Source organism: Gavia stellata, chromosome 1 (assembly GCF_030936135.1).
Source record: "Gavia stellata isolate bGavSte3 chromosome 1, bGavSte3.hap2, whole genome shotgun sequence".
Lineage (NCBI taxonomy): Eukaryota > Metazoa > Chordata > Aves > Gaviiformes > Gaviidae > Gavia > Gavia stellata.
Window position 1 is genome coordinate 99,224,077 of NC_082594.1, and position 18,758 is coordinate 99,242,834.

An 18,758-nucleotide genomic window follows, 5' to 3' on the forward strand; every position below is an offset into this window, starting at 1 on the left:
GGACAGTGAATGGGAGAGGAAAGTAAAGGGAAATATGACCGTTCTCCACAAAGTTTGTTTTTCCGTATCTATACTCTCATTGTATTAATTTTAAAAGTAGACTTAAAAATGAGGAAGGCTATCATGTTTCCAAAATAAGTGGGAGTCCATGTCATTTTACAGTACATGGATAGACAGAAGTAGAATCTAAATCCAGTCCATTCCTAAGATGAATGAAGAAACACAGGTCAACTGCTTGTTGCTACATTTGAACTACTAGTGAGTACACAAACTTCTGCAAAATCCATACAGTCACATAAATTCTTCGGCTTTACAAGCTGAGATTTTTTCCTCAATATTTTGTCTGTCAGATTGCATGTATCTGCTATTTTTTCGCATTCATGTTTTTCTGTCAAGTTTTAAGTCTGCTAAATAAGTTTCCTATATTCTTCCTACAAACATTATTTTTCATATCTTAACTGCACTGCCATTTTGCCAGGAGTATTAAATGGCAAAAGAAAATCTGTGGGCACCTTATGGTAAATCTTTACTGCTGTTCCCATTATTTTGTGCTCTAAAAAAGCAACCAAGTGGTGATAAGGAGCCCTAAAAATACCTGGCCAACAAGGCTGGATTTTCCCTGCCTTGAGTATCAGAGGAAGATGACTGGCTTCCGCAGAGCATCACATAGGACATGGAAGACACCTGCTGAGAGAAGGAAAGTGAGAGGAGAAAGCTTTTGAGCAGCTGTGCAGCTGTGGGTAAGAAGATATTAGGGCAATCTCAGTTCGCTCTGCCACAGGTTTCTTGGTGAGGACCTGGAAATGAGACAGAGCCACATGCTCTGGCCATAGATCTGTCAGTACTTCTCTCCACAATTTATTAGCCAATTTCAGACAAATTGGAAGAGGGGAAAATGCCTCCAGTGGACCTGAAAGCCTAAAAACTTAATGAAAAGAGGTGATTGATTAGAAACAGCTTTTCTAAGTATAATACTAGACACCAGAGAATCTACTCGGATGAGCCCTTCTGCAAACACAACAAATGTTCCAACTGGAGTCTGTACTCAACCACAAGATACAAATCCATAGACCTTGATTAGTCCTAATGTTTATGGAATATCTTTTAAAAGCTCATTAATTAACCACTGGGAGAAGCCTACCATCTTCACTGCATCTAAGGACTGCAGGTAGGCAGTCCAGGTGAGTGAAAACAGGGCTTTCCTTCTCAACATCTTGTGCTCCACCAGTTCCTGGCCTGCAGTTCCTCTGGAAATGCATCAAAAATTTACAAGCTAGAAGGGTTTCTCAAAAACTCATAAAGCATTATTATTTTGATTATTTTATTTCTTGTCGCACTCTTGGTGTGCTAGGCATGCTATTAAGAAAAAGGAAAGAATAGTATCCTGTCATGAAAGCCATCCACAGAAATTAGGAAAAGATCTTCTCTGTCAACTACTTATATCATCACGCGGAATTAATTAGGGCTTTACTCATTAGGGCTGTCTTCTAAAGAGTGACTAAAAATCTATATATACTTTATCATGTGTTATTCATTTCTGTAGGGTTTCCTAAAATGGGAATGAAGTAATCATGAAATAAAAAGCAGTGAAAAAGATTTTAATTGGTAATCAAAACGAAAAAGCTCATAAAAGTATTATGAGTTCAAAATTTTTCAGATACTGCCAGAAAAGAGAATTCAAAGACAGTAGCAGGTGCATAAATCATGATTCTAAAATTCCTGTTAGTGAACACATCATAAGTTAAAATTGAGATAAGGTCTTTAAATACATAATAACCCCCCTTAATGCATTTAGTGCATTAAGTGTAAATGTGTTTTCATTTTGCGCTTGCCAGGAATGTTGAATATCATTAGATAGTTAGGCACCCGTTGAGGAGTCCCTGAGCCTTGAAACTTCCAGATAGGAAAAGAGTATCTCTCTGCTTTCTGATATTTGGTGGTGGTGCTGGTGTGATGCAGCAAATGCAGTTTGTGATAGAAAAGCGTGGGGAGAAGATTTATGGTTGCAGCTGGTGTAAAAACTAATTTACTTTCTTTGCTGGTGTTTATACTGTGGCTTTGAAGATTACTCTTGAATTATTCACTTCCTATTTAATGTTCTCATTAGACAAACCTGATCAACACAAACCACTAGGCACTGTCTCGTTTTGTGAAAGTACATCTTTTTTCTTGAACTGCATAGCAAATGGTTTCCCTAAACCAGCTAAATCGACCCCTTAGGTCCAATGACCAAATTTAATAACTGTTCATCTTTGCTAAAGTACAGTGTTTAATGATCTCATTCATTAATATATCAATGGTTGCTTTGGCTGATTAAATTTCTTCCATCATTTTGACAGTATGATCTAAATGTAAAGTACAAATATTCCATGTAAAAATGAAACATTGTATTCTGGGCCAGAAGTGAGTTTCTTAACTCACTCTAGTAGCCCACCGGAGGAGCTTGTGTTAGGAGCCTTCAGAATTGTTCTCCGGTGTGATGTACTAATTGCTGTATTTGAGAACCAGAAGCACTTGCATGGATTTGAAGTCCAGGAAGGAGTGCGTGACTTTGTCATCTGGTCCCTGGCATAAAGCATTGTCAGAAAGGATTCCTGGATTTACGTAAAGCAAAATTAAATCAGGGAATGTTAGCATGCACTCCTAAATTGATTTTAGTTAATAGCTTGTAAAGTCCATCATTGTGAGCAGCAATGACACTAGTAAGCAGTCTCTTCTTAGAGTACCAACTCGTATTTTACCATGTTATCAGGATTTTTTCGCACAAAGAAATAATAAAAGCATTTTCCTTCCCTTAAAATGGTACTATGACATTCATGTTATCTTCAACATCCTATTCTGATTGCTCACAGACTTTGTTTTCCCTTTGTGAGACCCTAAGACCGCTAGTCATAATATTGGCAGAAAACACCTTTTTTAGGTCCTTTGAGTTCAGCCGTTAAATAGTTTGCAACTGTCAACTTATTGCTCTTACACTAAACAATTCAGCAGCTCATTTCTCGTCACGGATCCATGGGCTGCATTAAATGAGAGAACCTAACAGAAACTCACTGTTAAAACAGTTTTAAATGTCCTCCTTTATGGGCTCAAGAGACTGTCCTGCTGAAACAAGGGTGATAATAAAAGTAGAGCTGTTCAGTCATATTTGTGAGCTATTTCAGAGTGTTTCACTTCTAAAGGGGCAGAGAGGGCCCACACCTTTACAACTAGAGAGAGAGAAGGAGAACTAACTGCTTTCTTTTCTCTATTAACTCTACTTAAGCATATCAGACACATTAACTTGGTTAAATTCTTATTAAGCAAATTTTCTTTAAGAGCTAATGAATTCCTGAAAGATAATGAAAAAGTGAATGTAGCTTTATAGTCTAAAGCTAGGTATCAAAATCTAGATTGAGTAGTTAACTGCATTGTCTTCCAAAATATGGTAGCACATAGCACTGAACAAGTTACTCATTTCAAATAAAATTGAGAAGCGAACTATCAATGAGGAAGAAAAATGTAAAGGTCTCCTCTGTTTGCTTTTTAATCATTCTATAAAAAGAAAAGTCCTGTGGTTTTACCTAGACAGCAATACAGAAACAATTGAAAAGTCATTGAATGAGTAGTTTTGTTTTGCTGTAGCATCTTTTCTGATTACTATTGGCAATCTTAAGACTAAGTGGCAACGGTTCATGTCTTCAAAACCAGAGCAGCAGTTGGCATTTTTATAAGTAGTCCTAAAGGAAGGCCAAAGCTTTACTGAATATGGAAATTGCTTCTATTACTGGGTGTGGTCAGAGATTTTGCCAAGTAAGGTTGAACCATTCTTTGTTTATGGAGCAGTACAAGGAGACTGTACAATTGCTAATCATACACCTGGTTCTGGAGCTTATACGTCAAAATTTCATTTCCACAGTTACTGCTCAGGTATCATTCTGTATTAAAAGTAACAATTAAAAATTAGAATACCAATAATATCTGAGCAAAACCTTACGTGTTTTTTTTATATATATATATATACACCCCCAAAATACAGTGAAATCAATATGATAAAAAGCCCTGTTCAGTGCTTGTCAGCGTTAAAGGCACAACACATCAAGAATATCTACATGAGTTCATTAGAGAAGTGGAAGGATGCATTTCAAACAACATTTACACTTGGCATCCATCCATTTTTCTCTATATATGCCCAAAGGGATTAGACAAAAATTTTAACAGATAACTGTAATGCAAATAGTATTTTAAAGGCTGACTGCCTTTATTCCATACTAGGCAGTCTTGCTTAACTTCTCCAGAGCTTTCTGCATACGCCTACCCATTTAATATAAGAAATAATTTCCTGAAAAGATTAGCACTTCTTGCCAATGTCATCCATAGCAAATGAAGAATATAAAGAAAATGTTTTTCAAAGAGAAGGGAAGTAAAACAAAGAAGTTACAAAAATTTTGTATTGTAAGAGAGATTTTAAAAGATATTATACTCTTCACACTTTTCAGTGGTAGAGGAGGCCAGTAATTATCAGTCACTCCATTGCATCATTTGTAATCACTCACCTGTGAGACTAATACAACTGAGGTGTTTTTCTGGTTTGTTGTTTTTTTTTTTTAGTCTACCCTCTTTATGGATAAGCAGTTTGTAATTGATATTTCAGAAGCTGTGAATACAAATTTACTGACAGTTACCAGGGTGAAACAAGCTGATGCCACAGCGCTGAGTTGTATAAAATCAAACCTATTTGTGCAACTAATTGTACTTTTCACCTGCTATGGAAAATAAGTACTGGGGAATCCTTTTGTATTTGGTGATAAAATGAACACAGAACAGCTAGAAAAGAGCTACTGAAGCAAATGTCTTCTCTGAGTAGATAATTAGAACAGGGTGGGTGATTGCCCAGGGCTGCTGTTGCTGAGATTTCATGTTTGATACTTTACCTATCATGAATTAACATAACATATGATTTATGTTTGTCAGTGTGGCAGCCGTTTGGAAAGCTGAAATGTTTGACAGCAGTAAATACATCTCCTAGTACAAAGGTGTCTTTTGCCTCTATTGCTGTTAGTTCCTTCTGTTTCTTCTAGCCATGTTTCAAACAGAAGTGGAGCTGCTTTGTACATATTTAGGCAATAAACAGATTTGCATTATAGCTATAGGATTCAATAAGCAAAAGGTCCAGTTAAAGGGATTGTTTACTCTCTAGAAGATGGTTCTCATATTTAAAAAAAACAGTTGTAGCTATGAAGGTGGAAAGAGAAACCTGGAGAGGAGTCTGGATTATGGAGGCACAGGGAGAAAGTCTCAAGCCATTGTGAGGTGGGTTCTTTGCACTTGGAAAGAGTATCTCTAGATGCCTCCAACTTTTAGCAGTCCTGTCCATACCAACACTGGCTGCTCAAGTTTCTCATTAAGGAAAACTTGGAACTCTCTGGTATAATGGGAAGTGTTCTTTGCATAAACTATGAAAGTGTATATACTGAAAAAACTTTAAAGTCATATGTTATACCACCGGTGCTTCTGCTGTGCTTCTGTGGTACAGTTTTTCTGATGTATAAGTTGTACTTTATTCATGGCCATTATGAGCTGTTTCCGGTCCCAGGACAAATAGTCACTGTACTGATGATCCTCTTCTGTGCTGTCTTACATTTCCTCATGCTACAGCCCTCTCCCATACTGACTTTCTTTATTTCTGGCACTTCTGGAGAGGCCCTGATGGGGCTTTGGGAAGATGGGTTGGGTCAGAGCAAGGAGGGGAGGCTGGTCCCTCTATTCTGCCTCCCCCAACTTTCAGACAAACTCGGCACTGGCTGGACCTGTGGAGCTGTGAACCCATGAGGTTGTGTGTTTGCCCCTTTGTGCATACGCTGTGGTGGGGCGAGGAAAGAAGGCAACTATTAGGATTTCTCCTTTACTGCGTTAGATCTCAGTGTATTGCTGTAATCAATTTGAGAGGAAAAAAAATCTGTCACAAGCTCAGTCACCTTACTACATTTTATCTGTAGCACTGTAAGAAATTACAAAAAGAATAACATGTGGGATAAGGGCACAAAAAATTTACTTTTTTTCTCAGGTACTTATCTCTTCATGCTCTGAACCAAAGAACAGGAGGTCAATGAAAATCTGTGACTTTAACTGACTTTAATACTACCATTAAGCACCTTTAATTTTAAATAACTTGTGTGGCTCTTTCACTATTCTTCACAGTTTTCAGCTTTTCTTTCAAACTTTTGTCAAATCTTCAGGTTTTATTGAGACATTGACATTTAATATTGGGCCTTCATGGCAAACTGTAGGTCTAGCGTTGCCACAAGTTGTTTTCTTCACTGTGTATCTGTATTTGGAACATGTAGAGCTTTTCCTTGAGATAAGCATCTCTTATTTTATTTATGTATAAATATATACGTACTTGCCTATGTCTGGAAGACTCATTGCAGTGGTTTTATGCTTCCTTACAGTAAGTCTAATAATATATATACATCGATGTACATACATCTATTTCGGTAAGATTTTCCTCTTCAAGTTAGTGCGAGCAAATTGTGTTGAACCTTTCCATGGTTATTTGGAAAGAAAAGTCCTACCAGAATTTATGGTTCAAACGCCCTCATTTTAATATGAAGTGATTTGATTGGTTTTGAAAGCTGTTATTTTTTAAGGTTATTTATGCTACATAACTTAATTCTTTTTCTAAAGCTTACTAGTTCACTGTTATAAAAAACAAACACAGAAAACTTCGGTTGTTCTTAGACACCTGTCAAACCTCTCCCTTTGTTAGAAAGCATTTCTTTTCTGGGCGTGACAGTTTGATTTATCTGTTACTCTATTTTATAACCTTTCCTATGGAGACATTTTTATTAACTTATTTTTGTATCCTATCAAGACCAGTGCTTTTGTTGTGCCTGGCAAGAAGAACATTGAGATTGTGTACAGAAAGTAAATAATCATGTAAAACCAACTTTACCATGTCACTGGATCATCAAAAAGGTGGTTTCAATTTTTGCTTTCTGCTATGAAATATTATGCCTCCTTATTTGACTGGTCTGCCATTTTGAGCTACCTGGTAAGTTGCACAAATTCTCATGGCTCCTTTTGCTTCCTCCTACAGTGCCCCCTAGGTTTGTGGTTCAGCCCAGTGACCAAGATGGGATCTATGGAAAAGCTGTAATTCTCAACTGCTCTGCAGAGGGTTATCCTGTTCCTACCATTGTCTGGAAGTACTCAAAAGGTAGGAATCCTCCTGTGATCAGTGGGGACAGATTAATTCTGATTTAATAACAGCTTACTCAACCGTAAGTTACTGGTTTAATCTTCATACTGTCAGAGGCTAGCAGGGTACAATAAGGGAAGTATCAGTCATGTTTATACTGTTCTATCATTTATTTATGCACATAGTGCTGGCTATTGTCATAGACACAAGGCTGAGCTAGATGGACTTTTGGTCTGCCTTAGAGATGTCCTGGAGCTGTGAATGTGTGCCTCTGTTAGCTATGGCCTCAGTGGGCTAGCGATGAAATGGACGGCTGAGAGAAAAGAGATGCTGCTTTAGTTGAAACAACCTCAGAACAAGGTTCACAGGCAGCATTTGCTGATTTTTTTTCCCCCCCTTCAAAATCCATGATAACATGGCCAATCATATCTTTTCAGCAAAGAAGAAAGGTCAGGTAGCATTAGCATAAGCAGTAATTCAGTATGCGCTTTACATAATGCTTTAACATTTTCTTCTCATGTAACAGAACATTAAAACTGGCCCCACTTGACCCTCAGTAACCATAGGAAATTGACTGCTTTTTAATTAAAATATGCTGCCTGCTAGATTGCGTCTTCTGGACAGTTGTATTTGGGTTGGTTTTAGCAAGAAAACAAACTCTCCAAACTCTGTATCTAATCTATATGAGTTAACTCTTTAAAAACAAAACTAGGTGCTGTTGAGAAGAAATCCTTAAGTAATGCTCCATGAGATTTTTGCTTTCCTTAGGATCTAAGTCCAAATTATATTTGAAGAAAAAGGGTGAGGGAAGAGAAATGTTCATATTACAGACTATTTTTGCCTTTATTGATAAATTCTGGTTTGTGGCAAGAAGGGTGCAGAGCTCCAAATGCCATTAATCTCAACGGTATATGGGTTTTTAATTATGAATATAGGTCACAAAGAAGTAATTCTATTTTGTTGTGTTTGTGTGCTGAAGGAGGAGGCCAAGCCAAGCTAGCTGAGTTGTAATTAATTGCGAATTGATAAGCAGCCCATCTTAATAAAGGAGAAAGGGATAATGGTTTGATTTTAGTGACACTCTACCATCAAGTGACTGTTTTTAAGGTTTTCCATTAACAGCTCTGAAGTTTTTAAGTCAAAGAAAGTTTTAGTAGGTATGTGATGTAAGCAAAGCCATCAAACTGCCATTTAATTTTTTGGCCAAAACAACTCGAGGTGAAAAGGTCAATATTTTTACAAAAGCCTGTATTTTGCCAATGGATGACTGCAATTTCAATACCTAGTCTAACTAAGATCTATAGGATATATGCTACATCTGCCTTTAAAGAGATACATTATATAATTGGTTTGTGAGCAAGGTTTGTACCAAATTCTGAAATAATACTGAGGTGAGGTCAGCAGGAGTAAAGCAATCAGATCATAGCTCATCTGTAGATACCACAACAGAGTAGAAAGGGCACCTGTACACCTGCAGGCAAGTTAGTATCATTGGCTTTTCGTGTCAGTGAAAAATGGAAGAAGAGGTTCATTTTTTTGTGCATTGGGATAGACAGGTAAAGGAAATGGACTTGCTGTTTCTAAAGAATAATGACAGCGATCAATACAGACACCCCATAATCAGCAAGAATTTGTTGTTTTAAGTCCTTGAGTCTTAAAGAATCAATGGGCACACACTGAAACACAGGAGGCTCCACCTGAGTATAAGGAAATATTTTTTGACTGTAAGGATGACTGGCACAGGTTGCCCAGAGAGGCTGTGGAGTCTCATCCTTGGAAATACTCAAAAACCATCTGGACATGGTCCTGGGCAACCAGCTTTAGGTGGCCTTGCTTGAGCAAAAGTGTCGGACCACATGACCTCCAGAGAGGTCCCTTCCAAACTCAACCAGTCTGTGAATCTGTGATTCACGAGCATGTAGTCCTCTTGCTGATTCACCCATGCAGTTGTGTGTGATAAGCTGCTCTCACTGCCCAGGAAGGAGTTTGGCTGTAATAGCAGTAACAGTGTATGTGAAGAGCAAGAAGCCTTTGCAAACTAACTGTTATGCAAAATTTTGCCCAGTTGTAGCTATCCTCAGGAGTATCGGCCCTTTCCCTTCTGTGAACACCAAATTGTCACCAGAATTTTTCATGTGAAGAAATATAAGAAGTGAGTGCTTGCATCTTTCTACTTGGGCAATCAATTGCAGACAGGTGGAGTTAGTGAAGCATAAATGTGCCTTCCAACTAAATTACAGGAAAAATGGCTTATTAAAGAAAAAAAATTGACAAAGGGGGAAGTGGGATATGCATGTGACTGAAATACTGGAAAAATCAACAATGGCAACTGATTTTTGTGAAAATATTGTCCCTTTAACATTTCTAAGTTCACAGTATTCACCACCAGACCTTCAGTGTAACTGTAAGTCCCCAAAGCAAACTCTTCAAGAATTAGAAGGATTTTTAGTATGCACGCCTGGTCTTTTTTAATATTCTAGATGTTGTATTCATAGGTTGTTATAGCTTGCTATTTTATACTAAATCATTCCCCACAGTATTTATTCATCATATTTCCTCCTGAGCTGACTCAGCCAACTGCGTATAGTAATTAATGCTGACAGATATTAACTTCATGTACAGAAAGTGGTATAAGAGAATTCCATTGAAGAAGACTACCTTATGATTTTCCTGAAAAATCCCATCTCCTGCTGCCAAAGTAGGTTATAAAACCCTTTGTGAGAAGAACCATATCTTAATATACATTTAGAGAGTCTCTAATGCTGGAGGAACCTGAATTTGTGGTGGGCCTGTGGACACTACAGCATGCTGGCAGTACGGCAGTATCCTGTTCCCTAAATCCCCCTAAATCACCCAGTATCTTATTTCCAAGGAAAAGTAGGTTCTTTCTTAAAACCAAAGTTGATACAGAAATCTTTGGCTTCCTGCCTTTTTATGGAACTTCCATTTTTACATTACCACCAAACATGGCACCTCATGCCTGACTGGTGGTCTGAGCTTTTTGTTTCTTTCTTTCTTTGTTTGGGTTTTTTTTGACAGTCTGAATAAATACTGGCTACAAGTATGGCAGAACAGAGATTTTATGCGTCATCAGTCAATCAAGCAACACAGGAAACAAGCAACACAGTCACTGATGTGGTTTTCCATGTTACCCAGGGTTTCGTAAACAAGGTCCTAGAGGTGCCTTGAGTATGCCATGTTTACTACAACAGACATCCCTCTTAGTCATAAGAAATTCATTTGGTGTATGCATTAGGGATGCATACTTGTATGACTGTTCAGCTGTAATTGTCAATAATTTATCAGCCTCTAAATGTACAACAAATGTGCCTTTTTACCCATGAGTGGTCTGAAAATCTCCTTCATTTTCTCTCTCTGCCTTTCTGGTTCTGCCACTCCTGCTTCACGCTCCTTTTGCCCCTTTACCTTTAACATGGGCAAATTATTGTCACTATTACATTCCAGAAGTCCTCTTTCCATTTAATGAATTCAGTTTTGGCAAAGAACCATTTTACTTGTTCTGATGATGTCAGAAGCCATTCATATTTTAGTTGAATGGAGCCTCTAAGAACAGGAAGCTATAGTTTCTGACTTATTTTAAAAAAACTGATATGCTTTCCTTCCAAACTAACCAATTTCCATGGGGGTCCTGCTTTAGGTGCCGGGGTTCCTCAGTTCCAGCCAATTGCATTGAATGGTCGTATCCAGCTTCTCACAAATGGCTCCTTGCTGATTAAACATGTGCTGGAAGAAGACAGTGGATACTACCTCTGCAAGGTCAGCAATGATGTGGGAGCAGACGTCAGCAAGTCCATGTACCTCACTGTTAAAAGTAAGAACTAAAACACTTCTCTGTGATCCACATATTACCATTGAGTGAAAAAGGGTTGTCTACTGCATCCTTAGTTTGGAGGGAGGTGAGGTGGGGAGGGAGGAGAGCGGTTGGTTTTGTTCATTTTAATTTAATATTGGTATTCAGCTGCATGTGGTAGCACCTGGAATTTAGTATGGTTAATAATAAAAATTGTTTAGTAGAGGGAGAAAAGGGGACTTAAAGATGAAAAGGATTAACATGTCCTTTCAAAATTTGTATCATGTCTGTGAGCTACAGCTGCATAATGAAAGGGAAGTAAAAAAATTATTTAATCAAGGGTAAAAAAACAATAACAAAGGAGAAATGCCCACAGCAACTGCTACAAATCTTAGAAGTTGGAGAAAATACGGATTAAAAAGTCCCTTAATCAATTATCAAGATAGCATAGATAGATACTATAGGTACAATTACAATAGATACCACAAGATGCTGTAACATACTATGATATATTATAGATACAGCCACAGTAGTCATTGACTTAGCCACTGGCAGATAACTTTCAGAAAATGCATCTAATTTTGTTGAATCTGGAGTGTGTACACAACTTCAACCTAGTACTTTCTGGGCACAAGAGACAAAAGCAATCCAGATTTTAGGTGCATGTTAGCTGTTACTCCTTCAAACATGAACATAGCTGAGAATATAGAGGAAATATTAGGAAAAAAAAAAGCTGTAGAGATAATATAATTTCTCACTAGAGAAAAAAGAGACTATTGACACTTCAGCATGCCAAATGTTCCTGAATGACCTATTAGACCAGTATTGAAGAAGGTCACCAAGCCATGCACTGTCATGTTTGTAGGATTTTTGAAGACTGACTGAGTGCTTTGAAGTTCTGAGATGTCAATTAGCTTGAAAAAGTTTGCCCTTGAAAGTAAAAAGATATTTTTTTTTTCTGAAAGGAAGGGAAATGCAACTTATTCTCCATTGGAGAGCTATACTTTAGACCACTAATGTTTAGATTTAGGGGTGTTGTTTGTTTGTTGTAATGTCGGAGAATGAATAACTAAGTTCTTTGAAAGGAAGAGTGTCAACTTTGTTAGATTTGCAAGCCCCAGTACCTCAGATAACCTCTCCACTCTGATTTACCACAGTGGCTTCATCTTCTGAAAAATAACATGATATCACAACCTCTCAAGCAAGTATATTAATTGCATACTTTTTCTGTGGATCAGTAGAAGTTCCGGCTTTTGTGGTTTCTGTAACTGGCCATTTTTGGGCCCATCTTCAACTGTAGTAGCAATGCACTGCTGTAATATGCTACAGAAAAACAGCTTTCCTCTGGTTGGCAGCTATGCACACTGCCTGTCTGATCACTGCATGCAGTTTCATGTGTGATAAAAGAGCATCCCTTATCAAATAAGAGCAGGAGCTTCCCTGGGGAGTCAGTTGCTGTTTGAATCTAATGAAAACCCCTCCGGCTCTGAGATAGCAGGCAACCACGTCTGCACACCCTCACACATCCACACTAACACACATACTGCTCCCAGCACAGCTGTTAGAGCAAACGCCGTTAGCATGTTGGTGCGTGCATAGAAGAGGCACAGCTTTAACTTCAGTCAAGCACACATTAAGGACAAGCTGCTTTGGAGAAGTGTGCCATGGTGGGCTTCAGGTATAGCTGGATCGCCTGTTCTAGTGGCATGGTTATGGCACATAATACTTGCACCTGGTCAGGTGGAGTGACTCCAAAGTGAGGGCCTGGACCTGCCTTTATTCTCTCTGGTACTGTATCTTGTCATTTGTTGTTATCTTTTTCTCTGTGGTTATTCTTGCTCCTTTTCCCTCTACCCTACAAGCCTGTTTCTGGACCCTAGTCCTCAGATATAGCCCTACTACTAGATAAAAACCTTGGGCTTCCTTCATGAAATTCACAGTGTTCTTAATTAGTTGATACTGCTCCACAAGGTCACCCTAAATGCCTTCTTTACACAGAGGCAGAAGGTGAGACCCAGCCAAGGCAGTTGTTTCTGGGTGACAAAGTTGATAAGAAACAGCCTTCCAAAACATAAACAGCTTAGCATCGATACATCTTGTTGTGGCTTCCTTGTGACAAATTGGTTTCCCACCTTCCTTCAGTCTGTATGAGGGTTGTCCATAAGCAGTAGCTCATATCACCTGATAAAAAAGTAGAGTGACTTAGATGGATTTAGTCACTGATCATGAAATTAGACTGCCGCTCAGAAAGAAACACATGGCAGCAGTCCCTTTACAGCTGCCTCCTTCACTTCTTGACTGTCCCTTGTACCACAGATACCTCAAGTATGCAGATGATAACCATTGATACCATCACTGCAAACTTAAAAAAATCCCTGCTTATGCACAGGTGATTCTTCTCCACGTTTCATAAAAGTTTCCACCTACTCTGTTAGTAACATTGCTGGATAAATTTTTGCCTTTCATAGATCCTGTGACAAATCTCTTAAATGAGACTGGATGCTTTACTCTTCCAGAATTTCCAGTGTCAGCTGTATCTAAACAGAAAAGGTATTGACCTTTTTTTTGACACTGTCTCCCACAGTATTCTCCTGGAGAAAATGATGGCTCATGGCTTGGACAGGTGTAGTCTTCACTGGATAAAAAAACTGGCTGGATGGCCGAGCCCAGAGAGTCGTGGTGAATGGAGTTAAATCCAGCTGGCGGCCGGTCACAAGTGGAGTCCCCCAGGGCTCAGTTTGGGGGCTGGTCTTGTTTAATATATTTATCGACGATCTGGATGAGGGGATTGAGTGCTCCCTCAGCAAGTTTGCAGATGACACCAAGTTGGGCGGGAGTGTTGAGGGTAGGAAGGCTCTGCAGAGGGATCTGGACAGGCTGGATCGATGGGCTGAGACCAATTGTATGAGGTTCAATAAGACCAAGTGCCAGGTCCTGCACTTGGGTCACAACAACCCCCGGCAACACTACAGGCTTGGGGATGAGTGGCTGGAAAGCTCCCCAGCGGAAAAGGACCTGGGGGTGCTGGTTGACAGCCAGCCGACTGTGAGCCAGCAGTGTGCCCAGGTGGCCAAGAAGGCCAAGGGCTTCCTGGCCTGTATCAGAAACAGTGTGGCCAGCAGAACTAAGGAGGTGATCGTGCCCCTGTACTGGGCACTGGTGAGGCCGCACCTCGAATCCTGTGTTCAGTTTTGGGCCCCTCACTACAAGAAGGACATTGAGGTGCTGGAGCGTGTCCAGAGAAGGGCGACGAAGCTGGTGAGGGGTCTGGAGCACAAGTCTTATGAGGAGCGGCTGAGGGAACTGGGGTTGTTCAGTCTGGAGAAGAGGAGGCTGAGGGGAGACCTCATCGCTCTCTACAGTTACCTGAAAGGGGGTTGCAGAGAGGTGGGTGTTGGTCTCTTCTCCCAAGTGACTAGCGACAGGACAAGAGGAAATGCCCTCAAGTTGCACGAGGGGAGGTTCAGATTGGATATTAGGAAAAATTTCTTTACTGAGAGAGTGGTGAAGCATTGGAACAGGTTGCCCAGGGAGGTGGTGGAGTCACCATCCCTGGAGGTGTTCAAGGAAAGTGTGGACGTGGCATTGCGGGACATGGTATAATGGGCATGGTGGTGTTGGGTTGGTGGTTGGACTTGATGATCTTACAGGTCTTTTCCCACCTTAATGAATCTGTGATTCTGTTCTGTGATTCTGTGATTTGATGTCAAAAGTGGGTAGACAAATTTTTGGTTTGGTAGTTCAGGAGTGGACAGAATAAATATTGACCTAATATTCTTCTATGACTCGCTACCTCTAAAATTGACAGACTTTTTCTTAGTGAAAAGCCACCTCAAGCTATAAACCAACTTGGCTTGCTTAACAAGACTCTTAATGCTAAGAAGGAAATGGTAGTAATTCCAGATACACATTTATTTAGTGTTTGTTGTGTGACACCTTCACATCAGAGAAGCTGGTCCAACTTCTTGGTTGAAGAGAAATTGTATGAGGAGGGAGTGCAAAGAAAAAAGATGAGAGGAAAAGAAAGAGGCTTCAGGAATACTAAGAGAAATGTGAAAAGAAAGAGCTGCTGGAGCTGATGCTGAATCAGGAACCACAGGGCTAGAATGGCAACCATGAAAGCAGAGAATCTTCACTTAGCAGCTATTATCCTTCTCCCTTTCTTTTCAAGAAATAGACGTAAAAATCATGATCAGTGATTTTTTTTCTCTTCTTCTGAATGAAGGATAAGTAGTTCTCAAATTCCTTATTCACAAAGACATACAATATCAGAAAATTATGAGAGAGATCTGGAATAAGGAAACTAGTGCTATCTTGAGAAATGACTCCTGGTGCTTGGGATGAGAAGATTTCTAAAGAATTTCTATAAGAGATAATGAACCTTTAACATGAAGAGAAGAACTAAAATTATTTAAAGGTTGCCTGGGAGTCATGAGGGAAGAGATGACTGCTTAAAATGGACTGCCTGCCTGCCTTCATCTGAATAAACGTCACACTTCCTAATTCTACTTTAGGGGCTATATATAACATGATAGAACGGTATTGTGAAAAAACTTCCTCCTGGAAAGCAAGCTTTCATTAAGGTATATATGTTTCTATGTAAATAATCTGTTGGAGGCAGTCATGTTAGCTCTGCCCCTTCCTAAATCCATCACTTATTTTCATGTCAGTGTGGAGACTGAGAAGTTTTAATCTGATCACCAAAACATTTCCAACAAATCCTGTCTGCCAAGAAAACAGAGTTGCTTCATTCAGTTTCACCTCAAATATGCTTCTTAACTATTTGCATTATATGTATTTAATACATAAAACTAAAGCCGTCAGTCAGACCCACACCTCCTTCCAGCGGGAGCATACTAATCCCAGCTAATACTTTTAATGCTAAGTTTCACCACTTAAACATTTTTTTAAAAGCTTCTAAAATTGTTATCTATGACAAGAGCTGGTGGAATAACAGAAAAAGAGGCTGTTTGGGAAAGGGAGCCTGGTCACAGTGTAAAAGTGAGTCTAGTGCCCTCTTCCTGCAGCTACCCTGGGTCTTGGCTGTGGTAATCCACCATCCTGTGCCTCTGCTGCCTCTGCCTCCTTTAGTGCCTCTCATCCACGCTGACCATAACCTCTTCCATGCAAGATTTGTTTTTCTCCATCTTCAGACAACTGATGGAACAGAGTCCCCGATCACTTTACTACTCGCGCAGAACTCACACAGAATCATTAAGGTTGGAAAAGACCTGTAAGATCATCAAGTCCAACCATCAACCCAACACCACCATGCCCACTAAACCATGTCCCACAGTGCCACGTCCACACCTTCCTTGAACACTTCCAGTGAGGGTGACTCCACCACCTCCCTGGGCAGCCTGTTCCAATGCTTCACCAGTTTCTCAGTAAAGAATTTTTTTCTAATATCCAGCCTAAACCTCCCCTGGCGCAACTTGAGGCCATTTCCTCTTGTCCTATCGAAGTTACTACTGGGAAAAAAAAAAAAAGTAGGTATAAACACAAATAAGCCCAAAAGATGCTTACGAAAAGGATTCTAATCTAGTGAAGCTGTTTCCTCCACTGTTAGGGGAAAGTTATTCTACCGTATGGCTGAAGCACTGCAGCATTTGTTTATTAAAATGGATAGAAGTCTATGCCTAGCTTCATTTGTGAAACTTCATCTGGGCAGGATAAAGGCACACTTCCCATGTGGCCAGTCAAATTAGTTTGCTTTGCTGCAACACCTGCAGTAAAGCCAGCAAGCTGTGGTGGAGAACTCGCTGTGCTCTGCTCACTAGGGTGCCTCTAAACGCTCTTTTTAGTCTTTAGGAAAATAATTCCTTGTTGAGAATATAGGAATGTTGAGATCTGCCTGATTGCTACTTTTCCTCGTGTATGAAAACAATAGCATTTATACATAGATGCTATCCTTTTGTTTATGTCCAATTTCTCGTAAAAAATGTATATAACCCACAGGATATCAGTCAGGGTGGGATTGCCTGTTCTGCATTTGCAAAGACATTATCCATGCTATGTTGTAAAGGAAGATAAAAATCACCATCTCTAACACCTTCAACAAAAGCTTATAGGAAGAACAGTGATCATACTATGTCAAATTCACCTGAGCCCAGTTATTTTGATATTTCTTAATCTGTCCTTGCTCCATTTTTCACAGTCCCATGGTCTGTAGAAAGTGTTTTCTGTGGCAAAACAAAACAAAGTCTTCTGGTCTGATTGTGTACTCTGTTTTACTGTTTTCTTCTCCTGACATTCTGCCATCTTTGAACAAAGGGATTTTTCATTTATTTGCTTCTTCATACTTATTTTGTGGTTATCTAAAAGTAGAGTGCATTTTTGTCCAATGGACAAATTTGGCCAAAATTGGTAAAAATCTCTAGCTTACCTTCTCAGAATGAAAGAGTAAGGTAAAGGGAAATAAAACCAAAAATAATTTCAGTGAACTGAAACTACTCTTGCATCCCAAGGTGTCCTTTCTCATGAGCTAGTGAGCGGTCCTTGCCTAACTTTGCCCTTACCCTCATGACAGGCAGCTCTCTCTTTCACCATCTATTTCTTGGCAAACAAAGGCAAAAACTGTGTTAAATATGAGGATGTGAACGAACTACGGTACAGCTCAGTTTAAATTCCAAGTCAGTGGTGATGGATTGTAGAACTCTCTATCTGCTTTAATTATTTATTTTCATTAAATGCACAGTCTAAAAGATGCTGTAAGAAAGCTACAGTAAATCTTGGAAACATGAAAATTCTCCCTAGACACAAGTACTTTCTCTTGTTAGTAAAACAGCCCATTTTTTTCCTAATGAGGTCCTCCTACTATGAGAAATGAATGAGGTCTGAATGCTGTTTTCTGCCTCTTCAGACCATTGGCGCAGCTTTGATTTAGGGACTTGCACTTTAATCACCCATCATGTGTCATTACCCCGACAGGCGGCAGCAGCCGCAAGATACAAGCTCCAATAAATTGCACTGAAAATCGGTGAAGCGATCCTTTGTTGATTTTCCTTTACAGCTATTCAATGGCGGATCAGCTGTCATAACAACACAGTGCCTGTGGCAACAGGGTGAAATTAAACGTGAAGTATGTTCAAGGTAGCTGGTAGGAAGCTGGAATATCCCTTTTCTTCTGTGCATTCAAATGCTTTCTACTTCTCTCAGTAATGCCAACCCTGTGGCAATTGGCTAAAACGAATTCTTTCTCTTGTAAGATAATTACCAGATGTACTGCAGTACAAATACTCAAGTGCTTTTGTATGCAAATCTTTGCAATACTCTCACATAAGGAAAAGAGGGGCGATAAGAACTTCTCTCTTTTTTAAAAAATTATTTTTCTAATTGGGTGCAAGGAGAAAAGAATATAGCAGCCCTTTTTCTTCAAGGCTGGCTGCACAGCAATGTTTCTATCAGGAAGGTGAAACAGATTTCTCTCCATCTAGCTAGCTAGCTAGAAAATGCACATAGGCTCTGCTCTATCTTTTCCATTTGTATCAACAGTATCATATTTTTTTTTTTTCAGAATAGTATAGTTGTCTCTCTCAGCTTTATTTTGCCCAAATAGCAACACTCAAAAGGAAGCATGGGTGAGGTTTATTTTCAGAAGTTTTCTTTGAATTTAAATTTTCATAGTGGATACAGAATATTGAGGCTTTCCTGAAAAATGACCAGTTTAAAAAAGTTGTGATGATTTCATCTTTTGATCTTCACTTTTCTTAGAAAGCATCATAAGAGATAGGATTCATAAGGTATGTACTCTAGCTGCTGTTTTATTTT

At 39.3% G+C, this 18,758-nt stretch overlaps 1 protein-coding gene across 2 annotated transcripts in view; it reads left to right on the plus strand.

The window, feature by feature from the left end:
* Positions 1-18,758, plus strand: part of DSCAM (DS cell adhesion molecule) — a 410,765-nt gene that overhangs the window by 251,356 nt on the left and 140,651 nt on the right. For both annotated transcript variants that reach the window (XM_059818552.1, XM_059818562.1), the window contains 2 exons: positions 7,076-7,195; positions 10,836-11,009. In XM_059818552.1, coding sequence (XP_059674535.1) covers positions 7,076-7,195; positions 10,836-11,009 — 294 coding nt within the window. The remainder of the gene's footprint in view (positions 1-7,075; positions 7,196-10,835; positions 11,010-18,758) is intronic.